At 41.8% G+C, this 13,820-nt stretch overlaps 2 protein-coding genes across 4 annotated transcripts in view; both read right to left on the bottom strand.

Moving 5' to 3' along the window:
* LOC147992878 (uncharacterized) overlaps positions 1 to 13,820 on the bottom strand; it is a 77,425-nt gene that overhangs the window by 39,467 nt on the left and 24,138 nt on the right. Inside the window, exon 4 of the mRNA XM_087539167.1 lies at positions 13,661 to 13,709. Coding sequence (XP_087395293.1) covers positions 13,661 to 13,709 — 49 coding nt within the window. The remainder of the gene's footprint in view (positions 1 to 13,660; positions 13,710 to 13,820) is intronic.
* LOC147992879 (uncharacterized) lies at positions 1,922 to 12,300 on the bottom strand. Of its 3 annotated transcripts, none has more exons than XM_087532305.1 (7): positions 12,138 to 12,300; positions 11,321 to 11,489; positions 9,847 to 10,974; positions 6,881 to 7,411; positions 6,066 to 6,734; positions 5,016 to 5,663; positions 1,922 to 4,203 (listed from the first exon to the last, which is right to left on the bottom strand). In XM_087532305.1, exons 3-7 carry the CDS (start codon positions 10,933 to 10,935, stop codon positions 2,248 to 2,250), a joined length of 4,893 nt encoding a protein of 1,630 aa, XP_087388431.1. In that variant the 5' UTR covers positions 10,936 to 10,974; positions 11,321 to 11,489; positions 12,138 to 12,300; the 3' UTR covers positions 1,922 to 2,247. The 3 variants fall into 3 exon arrangements, with proteins under 3 accessions (XP_087388431.1, XP_087388424.1, XP_087388427.1); XM_087532298.1 differs by having other exon boundaries at positions 11,321 to 11,472; XM_087532301.1 differs by lacking the exon at positions 11,321 to 11,489.

Below are 13,820 nucleotides of genomic sequence, written 5' to 3'. Positions count from 1 at the left end.
GAGGAAGAAGCCCCCGCCGCCAGCCACCGCAGGGGCTTTGCCCTGGCGGATTCGGCCGGCGGCGGCGGGGGGAGGAGCGAGGGAAAGGAGGTTAGAGGCGGGGGACGGCGGCGCCACCCGAGCCGCCCGCGGGGGAGGCGGCGCGGGGGTCGGGGGAGCTGGGGGGAGGTCGAACCCTGTGTCAGTTATTCGAGCAACTGACCCTTTTCAGCTTGAGCTCCGGTGAGCAGTAAAATCTGATTTTTTTTTCTTCAAACAATTCTGATTTTTTTTTTGTGATTCATCATGAAATGGCATTCAGTCGTGGCAAAAAAAAAATCAATGCTCCAAAAATAACCGGAAGTTGTGGCAAAAAAACAAAATCAATGCTCCTTGTTTTTTGGAGTGTTGATTTTTCTTTTTGCCATGACTTCCAGGAATGTCATTTAATGATGGAATTTTGCTACCATTTAAAACATTTGTCAAACGTTGTCACAATTTTTTTGGATTTTACTGTTCACTCAAGCTCATATGAGCTTGACTGCCTGCACTATTGGTCATTTGGTCAAATCAAAAATGAGTTTAGTATTCCGCCACCTACCAGAGCAAGAAAAGGCATAGATGCTAGAAATGACTGAAGAAACTGAAAGTGTGAAAACAGAGGAAACTAGGGAAAATACTAGCCCAGCTTATTCAGGAAGCCAACTGTACTTATTGTGTGCAAAGATGTGCGCGGAGCTATTACAGTGGCAGGAGGTGGCTCCCTCCTATCAGATTTTTCCATCCTGAGTGCACCTTCCACATTGCTAAATATCAATCTGTGCGCCAACTTCGAGTGCTTTACTTGCCCAATCATGATATCATACTGGGGTGTGACTGGCTGTCACAGCACAGTAAAATATGGTTCAGTTTCAACACATAGGGATACAGGGCGGCGTCCCACATAGGCCCGCAAAAATAGGAATTTGTTCAAACCGAACCGAGTCGCTAAAGAAAAGCTACAGCTAGGCTGATCTGTCAACACCGCCGTGAATTCTCTGTCACCAAATATGACCAGGGGACAATGACATTTTAAGACATGTGTGCAAATAACAGCAAAATCAAGGAAATCCAAACGTGCTCCCTGCGGTTAACACAGAACACAACATCGACAATTCAACTGGCGGTGCAACGGCTTCACTAATTTGCTGATGTGTTCAGTTAACCAACTTTTTGGCAAATTTTGGACGATCACAATGCCAAACTGTTGTGTGGCTTGGATCGGTCCTGATGAACTCCTCAACATTGCCGCTGGTGATTGTAACCCTGGATAGCTTTGAGTAATACAAGTATTATCCTGCAAAAGAAAAAAAAAACTTCCTGCCGAAACCCGCCTGCAGCCGCCGGATCCATCCATCCCATCCCTGCCACCACCGGAACCGCCACTTCCCCTCCGCTGCACGACCCCAAATCGGCCAAATATGACCGCCTTGAAGCCGCTCCTCCGCCTCCCTATTCGGAAGCAGCACCGCCTGAATCCACCGCCGCACAACCTCCGCGGCTCCATGCCGCATTTTGTCAGATATCGATATCAGGCACGCTGAAGTTGTTGGGAGCTGCCAACACAGGGCCCCCCCTGACCCTATCTAACTATGCCTTCTAGTAGTGCTCATTCAAGTTGTAGTTGTTGCTGTGGTCATTGGATGATTGTGCTCGAACTAGTGTAAGCAATACTCATAAGCCCCAAATATGTGATGAATCAATCAGGTTAATCTACCAGCCACTACGAAGGCCAATGCCATGGCGCCATTGACAAAATCAGGTTAATATATCTCGCTCCAGGATCTCTCTACCATCACATAAACACAAGCAAGGAAGTTCACTGAAGCAAAACATTCCTAGCAAGAAGAGAGTCGCCAGATAAACTGGCTAGCTCACTAAAATTTTGGTTCTTCTTCAGAGGCAATTGTTCTGGGGTACACAAACTTCGGGTCTGTCTATTTTCACTTCGAGTTTCCTGGTCTTCCGCACGAGAACCAATTTCTTCAACCATATGTACATAATGAAACTCCACTGTATACGTTAACGTTACAAAGGATAATGAGATAACAGAATCGACATAAGTGGCCAGAACACAAACAAAGACAGACATCATAAGAGAAATATTTCTCTGTCAGAAGTTCATATATACATGAGTGCAAAGTCGATTCGCAATGCAGAAACATAATCCCACAGGACTTGTTACGACTTACAAGTACAGAAATAACACATGAACGGCCGGAGAGCCTATCAGGACGAGCGTCGCTGCGCTAGCTTCAGGACAGGTTTTTGTTCATGCTCGGAAAGTTGCTGTTGCAACTCTTGCTTGAGTTCGTCGCCATAGGAACCCTTCAACCACACTTCACCGAGACCACTTAGATACTCTAGTCCAGAAATCCGCAAAGACGCCCTACCAGAGCAGTGAATCTTCAGCACCTCAACTCTCATACAAATATTACTTGCAAAAGTTATCTGTAACTTGGAGGTGCAATCGATCTCTAGGACCTGTAATCTCCGAAAGTTAGCATCGCCCAGGGTGCTAAAATGGAGTTCACCATCTTGAATCGGCTTGACACAAAGTCGACGTAAGAAGTATATATATGGCAATTCACCAAGGAACTGCATGTCTTCTTGCAGTAGTATAGTGAGCTCAAGATCTAACTTCTTGAGATTATGAAGCTGTTTGATCCAAATCGGCAGTTTGTTTACATGTCCGTACAACTTAAGGCTCTTTAGAGTCTTGGGTGCCTGGGAAATCATGTCATCGAAACAAGCAAATAATCCCTGCTTATCCTTATCGAGTCGCACTGACAAGGACTCCAGATGGCCGTGGCCCGAGATGAAATTACACAATTCTTGTATGTTTCGTCTGTTTATGCCAGACACGCCGAGCTTGCGCAGTTGTGTAAGGTTCTTAATCTCCTTTAGGATTGCATTTCCATTACGAATATTGGCATTGACAACACCAATGGTATGCAAGGCCACCAAGCTCCCAATCCCTACAGGAACCTCAACACCATCATTATCAAGTCGGCGGCTGCGCGACTTGGATAACCAGCTAGACACCGAACAGCATGGCTGACAGCTCCGTGACAATGGCGTTGATGTCTGAACCTCCTCTGTTGTTTCCAGTAGTGTTGTGATCATGTCATTGCTGCTCTCCAGCTGCGTCGATGTCCGGTCTACATTTGTTGTTGGTGTACTTGCAACGGAGTCATTGTCTTCCTCCGATGATATGATGGCGCCGGCACGAATGTATTGCAACTTCTGTAACTTGATGATACACAATGGTAGCATGACTATTGAGGTGTGTCTGACATCCAAAGTTTGCAGCTGCCTCAGGACACCGAATGATTCTGGTAGATGACTTATCTCTTTGCACCCTCGGAGAGAGAGGAACTTAAGACGAGGTAGAACCTTGCCAATCTGCTCAAGGTCAACATCTAGAATATTTGTGTCCGCCACATCTAACACCCGAAGTAGACTCATGTTGGAAGAGAGGAAGAATGGCATCCACTTCCCAAACACAGTCAAGGACCGTAGGCGCGAGAAATCCATGCCCCTAAACACTGTGATGTCCCTGTCCCAGCCCCTCCTTATGGTGAGATGTTGTCCTGCATGTTGCGGGTTCAAGCTGCAATGTCCATCCAGTATGAAGACAAGGTTATCTTCCATTTGCCGTGAAATGATGTATTCATGAAAGAAACCATTGACTTTGTATAGGTACTTCATTGTCTTTTGACATTGTTGGATTATGCTCAAGTTGACGAGTTCCAAGAACAACCTCTTCCCATTCTCCTCTGCGGTACCACTATATGTGTCCCTGCAATAACTCTCAGCAATCCACCGTCTCAACAAATGCGGATACCTTATGTTGTGGTCCGGAGGGAAGATTGTCAGATAGAAGATACACGGCTTGAGGGAATCTGAGCAACCATCAAAGTAGGACTCCATCCAAGAAAATAGATCCCTTAAATTGTGAAACCCTTGGTCGGTCTCCAACTTGCCCATAAAGTCATCATTTATACCCTTCATTAAATTTGTGGCTGAAATAGACATCCCCCAGTAGAAACCTCCATTGGCTATTTTTTTGGCGAAGAGTTGGCCTATAGTGGCGATAACTATAGGAATCCCGCCACATCTGTGTATGGTAACTTTGGAGAGCTCCAACTCCTCAGGAGTCAGTTCCTTTCCATCCCATATTATCTAAAATTCAGAACTAAATTAGGTTCTAAAATGTATAAAATCTCAATTTTGCAAACAGTAATTACCATAAGTAATTCAATCTCTTTCTAAAAAATATATCTCAACACCAAAAATAAAATATCAGATTCGTCTATCAAATAAGAAATGAATCTGAAATTAAATTGTAACAAATAGATTTAAATATGGAATTTGTTTTCATTGCATGGCATCGCCTAACCTAGTTTTTCCTTAGTTTGATTCTTTTTGAAACTCAAAATCAACACATTGAGTTGTATCCAATTCAAGGTTCTTTTCTATATGATTTTTCTCTCTTTTCTTTGGACAAGTGTTGACCTGTTGATGGATAAGCAATTCCAGACCCACAAGATTTTACTCTTTTCATATCTTCTATTTCCCACCGAATTTTACTTTGACATTTTGTAGCGATGTAGAAATACCACCTCTTACATCCACTAAGTTTTTAGGATCACTAAGTACTAAGAATTTTTAATTTTATGGAATTAACACACACTGACATCAAACTCGCTCGTATATTTTTGTTGGGAGCATGCTTTACTACTCTATTACATACGTGTATTGACCAACACATTATGGTGAACATATATAAATGATGACTGCTCAAATTGAACATAATTTTCTTTGTCAATGTTCCAAAAATATACATAATAATCTCAAAATCATGAGTCCCTTTTCAATTCTGCTGCCCACTATCCGCAATCCGCTATTTAAAACCTTGTACATGAATAAAAGAAAGGCAATTTACCTTGATTCAATTAAGTATAGTAATGCAATGGTTGAGAGCACACACATACCTTTTTGAAGAGACTAAGCCCCGCGTCATCTTCAAGACCTTTGACATTGATCACTTGATTTTCCTTATTATCTACACAATGTGTAGCGACGCTTGCTTCATTTGTAATTACAATTATACATGCATTAGTAGAATCAGGTAAGAAGGCGGCTTTTATCAAGTCCCAATCCTCACTGGACCGTAATCCATCGATAACAACGAGACTTCTGTGCTCACACATAATTCTACGACACTCTTTAACTGGATCATGCCCTTCCATTATACCAATTGCTGCCTTTTCCTTGGCTTGAAGATCATCGGAATGAAAATCCAGAAGCAATTTCCAGGACAAGCCTGTCAAATTAAAGGGATGACACACGTCGGCCCAGCTGCACATTGTAAATTCCGTTCGGTGATTAGTGAAGCTGTGTCCGCTGCCAAACTTGAAATATTGGGTCAGTCCAAGCATCAGGTGGCAGTACAGACTTCTGACCACAGCTGATTTCCCAACACCAGCAATTCCCCACAATGAGGACACACTAGGACCTGAGGAATCTAAACTGTCTTGAAGGTCAGATGCTGATCCATTCTGACGCCCAACAAGTCTAAATGTGTTGATCAAGTCACGTGCCTCTGCACTCCTGTTGGAGAATACGCGAGAAGCACAACCCTGCAAGTCAGACGCATAATTGTTAAATTAGCACAAGCCACGCCCATCAGCTCTGGTCAAGTATATCTATATAAACTTATAATATAGCTCTAACCAGAACAAATTCATAAACATAGACATTGGATCCATAGATGTTTAGGTTACACATAGACCAAATTGATGCATGCGAATTTAGTCCATTTTTGAGGTTTCTTGTTTCAATAGGTGATCATTAAGCATATATACGATCTAAAATGGCGGGTTTAGAATGTGTAGGCACTGAATTTGGAGATTAAAGTTCCGGACTCTACTTGTATCATTAAATGGAATCTTTTCTAAATACATATGTGCATCAAGGAAATTAATCCATAGATTAATGGAAAAGTAGAGGATTAGCTCATCATATATAGGAAATTAACAGACCTTTATCGGGGGACCATGGGCCATGTCAGCTTCTAGACAATTGATCTTGATCACTCGATCTCCCACATCTGCACAACGCGTGGCGACACTTGCCAGATTTGTAATGACAATAATATGGCTTCTAACTTGATCAGAAAGTAAGGCAGCTTTTATCAAATCCCAATCATCAGTGGACTGTAGACCATCAATAACGATGACACATTTGTCTTCACGTAGAAACTTAGAACACTCCTGAATTGGGTCTTGGTCTTCCATCATACCAACTGCCACAATTTTCTTGGCTCGAAGATCATCTGAATGAAAATCCAGTAACAAGCGCCAAGAGAAATCTTTCAAATTGAAAGGGTGGGGCACATCAACCCAGCTAAACATTGCAATTCCCTCTTTTCGGTAAACTGGACTCTCTTGATAATTCCACTCCCAAGAAGCACCAGATCTAAGCATCGCATGATAGTACACGATTCTAGCGAGAGTTGATTTCCCGGCACCAGCAGGTCCCCACAACCAGCTCACAGCAGGACTGTGTAAGCGTAACAAAAGGTCATGCACTTCTTCCTGATACATGTGTCCAAATTTTGTGAACCATTCACGTGTCTCTCCCAATCTGATAGAGAAAAGGCGACCCCTGTTAGTAGCCTCCTTCCCTCCAATTCCATATTTCTGGCAACCCTACAAGTAAAGACATATACATAACAGTTAACCGGCTGCTATAAAGACCCTCCGATGGTCCGATCAACATCAATATGATTGTGCCCATCAATGAGATGACAGAGAGATTGGGTTCAATTTAGGTTGAACTGTGTAAGCATGCATACCTTTACCAAGGGGCGAAGCATAATGTCGGTTTTCAAATCTTCGATGTTGAGAACTCCATTTTCCTCCTCTACACAATGTGTGGCAACACTTGATTCATTTGTAATTACAAGAATACATCCTTTAATAGGCTTGGACAAGAAGGCAGATTTTATCAAGTCCCAATCATGTGTGGACTGCAGATCATTAATAACGACGAAGCAATCATTTTCACACAGAAATTTGCAACACTCTTGGGTTAATCCCGGCTCTGCCATCATACCAACCACCGCGATTTCTTCAGCTTGGAGATCTTCTGAACGAAAACTTACAAGTAAGCGCCGACAGAAGACCTCCAAATTGAAAGGAACTGGTATGTCTACCCAGCTGTGTCGTCGAAACTCAACTCCGTCGAATTGTTTACGCTTATACACTATGCTGGTGTACACTTCATTGATGATTGTTGATTTGTCATCGCTAAGCCCCCATACTGAAATCACACCACGACACCTTATTTGCCAAATAAGGTCTCGCATGCCACTCTGACGCCCTACCTGCAAGTAAGTGACATAATTGTTAAACTAGAGGGACACGAGTTTAAGCTTCAAATGCCCATTGACCCAATTTTTCTCATCTTTCACAAACTATATTCTTTTCTTGAAATCACAACAGGGGTGTTGGGGGCGCGGGGGGTGCAGGTTCTTCGGGGTTATTGTGCTTAAATTAGTATAGCTAAAGTACTCATACCCCATATTGCAGCAATTAGCCTTCCCGCATTCTCTTTTACTATTTAGTACCTCTGTTAGGGTGCACGTTGGGCTGACTAGGAAATATGTGAAAAAAAAACAATTTGATTATATAGCTATCCCATTATTTAAATCCAATATGTCTTCTTGTTTTTCCCACACAAAGTACATTTTATCAAGAATACTTGCATGGTGATAAGAAAGGCTATTTCCTTTTAGTGCAAGTGTTTTGATTGTTTTCTAGGAAGTTCTCCAAATTGTCCCACATTTTCACACAACACCATCAGATGATAAAAAGCATTGTTTATAAGGCGGTAAGGCGACCTAAGGCGAGCACCACTCGCTCTAGCACCTAGGTGACGCCTAAGCACCTAAGGTGGGCATATTTGTAAGGCGCTGCCAGGGCACCTTATCGCCTAAGCGTCCAAGGCAGGACGCCTTAAAAACAATGATAAAAAGACAGTCGGACCAACATAAGATACATATACATAGTTACCGTTGAAGTGTAAATGTGAATTGCCTAGCCCTTTTCATCATTTCGTACTTTTGGTTGCGTTGGCTAGTGCATGAAGCTTAACTTGGTATCATGGCCTAAGGCCTTGAGTCCTGTCTTTCGCAGTTTATCCAAAAATTGATGTTGTCCCCCTCTATGTCCACGTATAGGCCTCTTGAGCCATACCTCTGAGTCTATTCACGTGTTGACTTCTCGCCTCACACGTGCGAAGGGGTGTTGAAGTGTAAATGTGGATTGCCTAGTCCTTTCCATCTGATTGGACTTTTGGTTACGTTGGCTAGTGCATTAAGCTTAACAGTTACAAGTAACTCAAATTTACAATAATCTTCCTATGTAGTCCATATTTATTTAGGATCCAATATAGTGAATTCAATATAGTATTCCCTCCTTCCGAAAATATAAGGCAGGTAGACTTTTTCGAGTCTTCAACATACAATTTTAACTATGATTTTCACTTATAGTATGTGCATAGAATTAGTATAAAGATATATGAGATAAAACTATTTTCCAAGACAAATACAATGCTATCATTTATACATGCTAGATCCATATATATATATATATATATATATATATATATATATATATATATATATATATTAGTGGTCAAAGTTGTTCATTAAAGACCGTGCAAAGTCAAACACGCCTTATATTTTGGAAAGTAGGGAATAGAAACCAACTACTTAAATCTGAAAACAACGTGTTGTTAGTTTGTCGTGAGTAAGTTTACATTGCCAATTTTCGCGAAGCCCACACATAAAAATAAAATTCCAGAGCCAACTAGAATGCATCATTTCAAAGAACAAACTACATGCATTTGTAACACATATGTATTTGACCGTTTGGCCATCCAGATATTTAGAACACTGGATGGTTTGGAAACTAAAGAACAAAGTATGAGGTCAGATACAAAATTCTAAAGAATAAACCATAGATATTAATATTCCCTTTCTAAAGAAGATGTGTCCTACAATGTGTGCAGTTGAACTTCTCAAGTTTTGACTATTCATATAAGACGTTAGGTTGATTCAATGAAAATGGTACCATTAGATTTGTTATCAAAAGTAGATTTGCAATCTTATAAATTGTTCAATAATGTATTCATATAAAAATATAGAATCAAATTCGTGCATTAAAAAATGTGCCCAAACCTAAACAACATGTATCGTAAAATGCAGCAAGCAATGTAGGAGTACTAGCTATTAGGTCTACAGAAAATTACCAATGGTCAACCAAACTAAGTATGACACAAATTAATTCCAGTATTTGCTATTCCTTTTGAGAACATAACTTTACAACAGCATTAGTGGAGATATTGAGTAGAAATACACCACACAAGGGTTGTGTGCATCGCTTGATGCAGAGGCCAGGGGTAATCCTCCTTTTAGAAAAAAAAAGAAAATACACCACAAGCCTATGATTAGCCTAGTACCCCATCCGTTCTAAAATACTTGACACTTCAGAAAGCATGGTATCAAATTTCTCTATCTTCAACAGCTAGTTTTTAATGGTATTTCCCTTTCACAAAGTATGTAATTATTGTGATTGGTTAGAATAGAGAATAGTGCCATCAGATTTATCCAAAAAAAGGTATAATAATCCGTTACATAGTCGAATAGAAATTAATGGTCAAATTACAAGTTAAAGTCCACGAAAAGTTAAAAGTTTCATGTATTTTGGAATTGAGTATAGTTTGGAAGTAGAAGAGACGTCGTTCTGGTATTATTACCTTCTTGGAAAAGGCACAAAGAGATTGATCATCAGAGAATCTCCTGAGCTCTGAAACTTGGTATGCCCCTCCTGTGCACAAGAGTGCAGTTCTTAATTGCTTTGTCGACACGATGATTCGGCTGCCGTTCTCATTGTCCGGCAGGCACACTCGGATGGCATCCCAGTCCACCACACTGTATACTTCTTCTAGAATGATGAGATACTTGTGCGCCTTCACTTGCTGCATGAGCTCGGCCTTCATGAGATGGTCCACATCTATGTTTTCTTGGTGAGAGCTCACGTAGAACTGAGTAAGCAAGCTCTTGAGGAACTCATCAGGTTTGAAAGGATGCATTAACTTTACCCATGCACGTCTTTTGAATGCTCCGCAGATTTCTGGGTCAGCATACATCATGCTGAAAATGGACATTGTCCCAAGATCAGCTGTCGTACTTCCCCATACAGAGATAGTTTGAAGGTCACTGCCTTCACCCATGATCAACTTCTGTAGGTCGCTCAGGCTGTCTCGCTTCCCAGCGGCCTCCCAGACCTCAGTTAGCATGTGGAATGTTGATGGGTTGGTGGTGGCCATGGAGGACTGGTCGGTCGGCATGGTGGTCTTGGCTTGGGAGCCCGAGTCATTGATGAGGTTATAGCGTGTGTTCCTCTGGCTTACATCCTCGACCCTCGCCTTCAGCTCCTTTAACTCAGCGACCGCCTTGTCCAGGTCCCGAGATCGAGGTGGTGCCATGCAGGACGGCAGCAGGCGCCACAACCAGGTGAAGGGCGAGTTGTTGTCCAGGTGGACAACAAACTCAACACAGTCTTCGACATCAAAGGCAAGGTCTCGGAGCTGCTTTACCCAGGTCTTTACCACTTCATTATTGGCACGCTCCTTGTTAACGACCTTCAGGAAGGACTGCATAATCTGGAACTCGGCTGTGATGTACCGCAGGTCTTGCTTCGCCGTCACCCTCAGCTTGTTGTCTTCATCGATTGCCAACTGGACCCTGCTCAGCGTCCCCTCCACAACCGTCTTGGTCAATCCAAGCGCGAAGTCCGCCATTGTTTGCTCTCTGAAGGTCTCTATAGTTTGTTTCCTTTGCATGTACTAGTGTGGGTAGAAGGCAGCAGGTGATCCGCTAATCTGCAGATGGTTTATAATTAAAGAGGTGGAGAAAATGGAAGAAAATCATATCAGGAGAAAGCATCTATTTGAGCAAGCCGAACATCTTGGATAGCATCCATCAACTTCCGTGATGGATGTAACTATCCTTCTTTCATAAGAGAAAACTAGCAGGGTGGTATTACACTATATTTATATTTTCAATATCATTTTTGTTCTTACTTTTTAATTGCTCTTTTTATAATTCAAAATTGTGAGGTAATTTTTTATGCAAAACATTATTGACAAAATTTGTGACGTTCTGCGATAGCTAGATTTTTCTTTGAGTTTAATAGAAACTCATTATTTAAGGAAGCATAGCTTCTACCTTTTAATCCTTGTCCGCGTGCCTTTTTCTCATGAGGTTATACATGTCTATTTAAGTTTTTCAGCACTGGATTGCTGATTGGCCATGTGGTACCATCAAGGCCCACAAGAGCCCTTAGGTGCTCGTGTGCAATTATAACTGATGATGTATTCCTGCAAAATAAATAGAACTGATGATGTATTAAGGTCCACAACATTTTCCACTTGGTGCATAGTGGACAGCTAAAGCGTGATGATAATGTCAAGAGAGGTCGGGGTAGACCGAACTTGACATGGGAGGAGTCCGTAAAGAGAGATCTCAAGGATTGAAGTATCACCAAAGAACTAGCCATGGATAGGGGTGCGTGGAAGCTTGCTATCCACGTGCCAGAACCATGAGTTGGTCGTGAGATCTTATGGGTTTCACCTCTAGCCTACCCCAACTTGTTCGGACTAAGTTGTTGTTGTTGTTGTTGTTGTTGTTGTTGTATGCATAATTAATTAGCACAATGACCATTGAATAACTAGCAACAAGAAAGAAAAACAAAGACTCCAATCCATACCAAAAACAAAGAATACAAAATATATAATCTTTTTTGGAACAAAGCCATTGGTGTTTGTTCGGGCTACAGTTACGTCGCAAGCAGGAACAACAGTTTAGGAAATCTGCTAGCAAACCTAGATGGGAGGCATGCATGCTTTAATTCTCACAAAGTTGCTGAAGGAATGATACACGCAATATCGAAAAATATAGATGGAAAGCCATACAAAAACCAGATGGAAAGCATAGAGTAAACGATGAACTGCAAAATAAATAAAGGGAGGGAGCGCAAACTTACCTTCAACCAGACGGATGGCTGGTGTGCATTTTGCTCCGGAAGACCTTGCTCTAGCCAGTAGTGCAGCTTGTGGAAGCGCCAGGAACGGAGCTTCGTTTATATAGATGAAATGGGCATACATTGGAAGTTGTTTGGAGAGACCCTTCTTAAAATTTTAAACTATGTCTTTGCAAGCCAGCTAGTCCTACAGGTGATGCTGCTAGCTAATAGTAGTAGTAGTTGTGTGATTCAACAATTAATAGCAATTGTTTAATTAGGAATGGAGTAGTTGGGAGGGTACGAATGGATATTTGGCCAGATTCATGCATGCATCTATCGAAGTATAATTTTCCACAAAAAGTCGTAAGTGGAACAAAGAAAACAAGGCTGGCAGGCAGATAGTGATGCTCAAGTTATTGTCAAAGATACACCTGCCTCTGTAGAATGCATGCAACCACATGTACTAGAAAATTATAACTTTCCACATAAAGTCGCAAGTGGATGGCCAACTTGAAATATATATATACATAAATGTCAACTTTGGGCTGCTAACAACTCTTGGCAACAAAAGAGACCGAAAGAATGCAACAAGAGGCACTAATTCCCGTGCCTAATTAATTAAGCTCCCTAATAATAGCAGGCAATTTTGCTGTGAACGCTGACGTGGAATGATTACTTTTTCATCAATCAATCGGTCACCAAGAGTGGTTGTTGCAGCTGGGGTCACTAAGTGGTTTTTTATGGAGTCACAGACAAGCATAAATAGACAAAGCATTCCCAGCCAAAGTTCACAGTAGGATTGCCAAACTTCACAACGCAAATAGTTGTGGCGTACACACAAGTTTAAGCTACCGGTTTGAACTCCCGACGTTGATTTGCTTGGATGAGTTCTCAGATCCCAGCCGAAATTGTTTGGACAGCCTTGTTTCTCCAATGGCTGTTCAACAGCAACACAAATGGGTATCATGAAGATACTCGAAAAGGTCTATATTCATCATCAGATGGTGTGTGTGGTTACCATTGCACATACACATGTTCTTCTCCCCAAGACGGTGAGACTAGAAAAAAAAAGGCAAATGCATACTGTGAAACATTTGGTTAGGCAGTAGTTTCAAGTGCAAACCTTGGGCTTGGGGTGCGATACAGGGCTCCGAGATCGGCTGATCAGAGTTTGGAGGCTCATCATTAATATCCTATATCACAAAACAATAGGGTTACATAGTCCTCTTGTTGCAGCAATAATACTAGGAGACAAATAGAAATTGAGAATACCTGGATAACAACTCGCCGCTCCCCCCTTAGTGTCATTTCCATGACCTGTCAAGAGTTAAGTCCAATATGACAGTTTAGAGATAACTTCTGGTTCAGTATCAACATGTTCAGAGTGAACTAAGTTGCACGTGCTAGCATGAGCCTGTGACAGAAAGAGAAAGGAACTACATGCTTAGCCCACTAGATTAACAAATTACAAAATATTCAGACCGAACTAAGTTCTCATGCTAGCGTTAGTGCGTGACAGAAATAGCCAACTTCTCTGTATATGATTTTTGGTTCGGGGCACCACAGGAGTCACAGTTTCAGGGTCAGGACTCCCTATGAAAGTAAGAAGGAATGTCAGAAAAAACCCCGAAGAAAAACAGAAATAATGTAATCTCAGAAGAGCTGCAAAGGAAATCCTGAACCAGCCACACATTCTGTGCTGAT

The sequence above is a fragment of the Triticum urartu genome, chromosome 1A, assembly GCF_056163025.1.
Source record: "Triticum urartu cultivar PI428250 chromosome 1A, HENAU_Tu73, whole genome shotgun sequence".
In the NCBI taxonomy this organism is placed as follows: domain Eukaryota; kingdom Viridiplantae; phylum Streptophyta; class Magnoliopsida; order Poales; family Poaceae; genus Triticum; species Triticum urartu.
This window is presented reverse-complemented; position numbering and strand designations above follow the sequence as displayed.

What these genes read in the sequence shown, in the direction of transcription:
- LOC147992879 (XM_087532305.1), bottom strand. Translation starts at nt 10,935, where the DNA reads ATGCAAAGGAAACAAACTATAGAGACCTTCAGAGAGCAAACAATGGCG. An exon ending in TGCTTCGCCCCTTGGTAAAG is followed by an intron (nt 6,735 to 6,880) that starts GTATGCATGCTT and finishes CTTTACTTGTAG; the next exon opens with GGTTGCCAGAAATATGGAAT. An exon ending in CCCATGGTCCCCCGATAAAG is followed by an intron (nt 5,664 to 6,065) that starts GTCTGTTAATTT and finishes TCTGACTTGCAG; the next exon opens with GGTTGTGCTTCTCGCGTATT.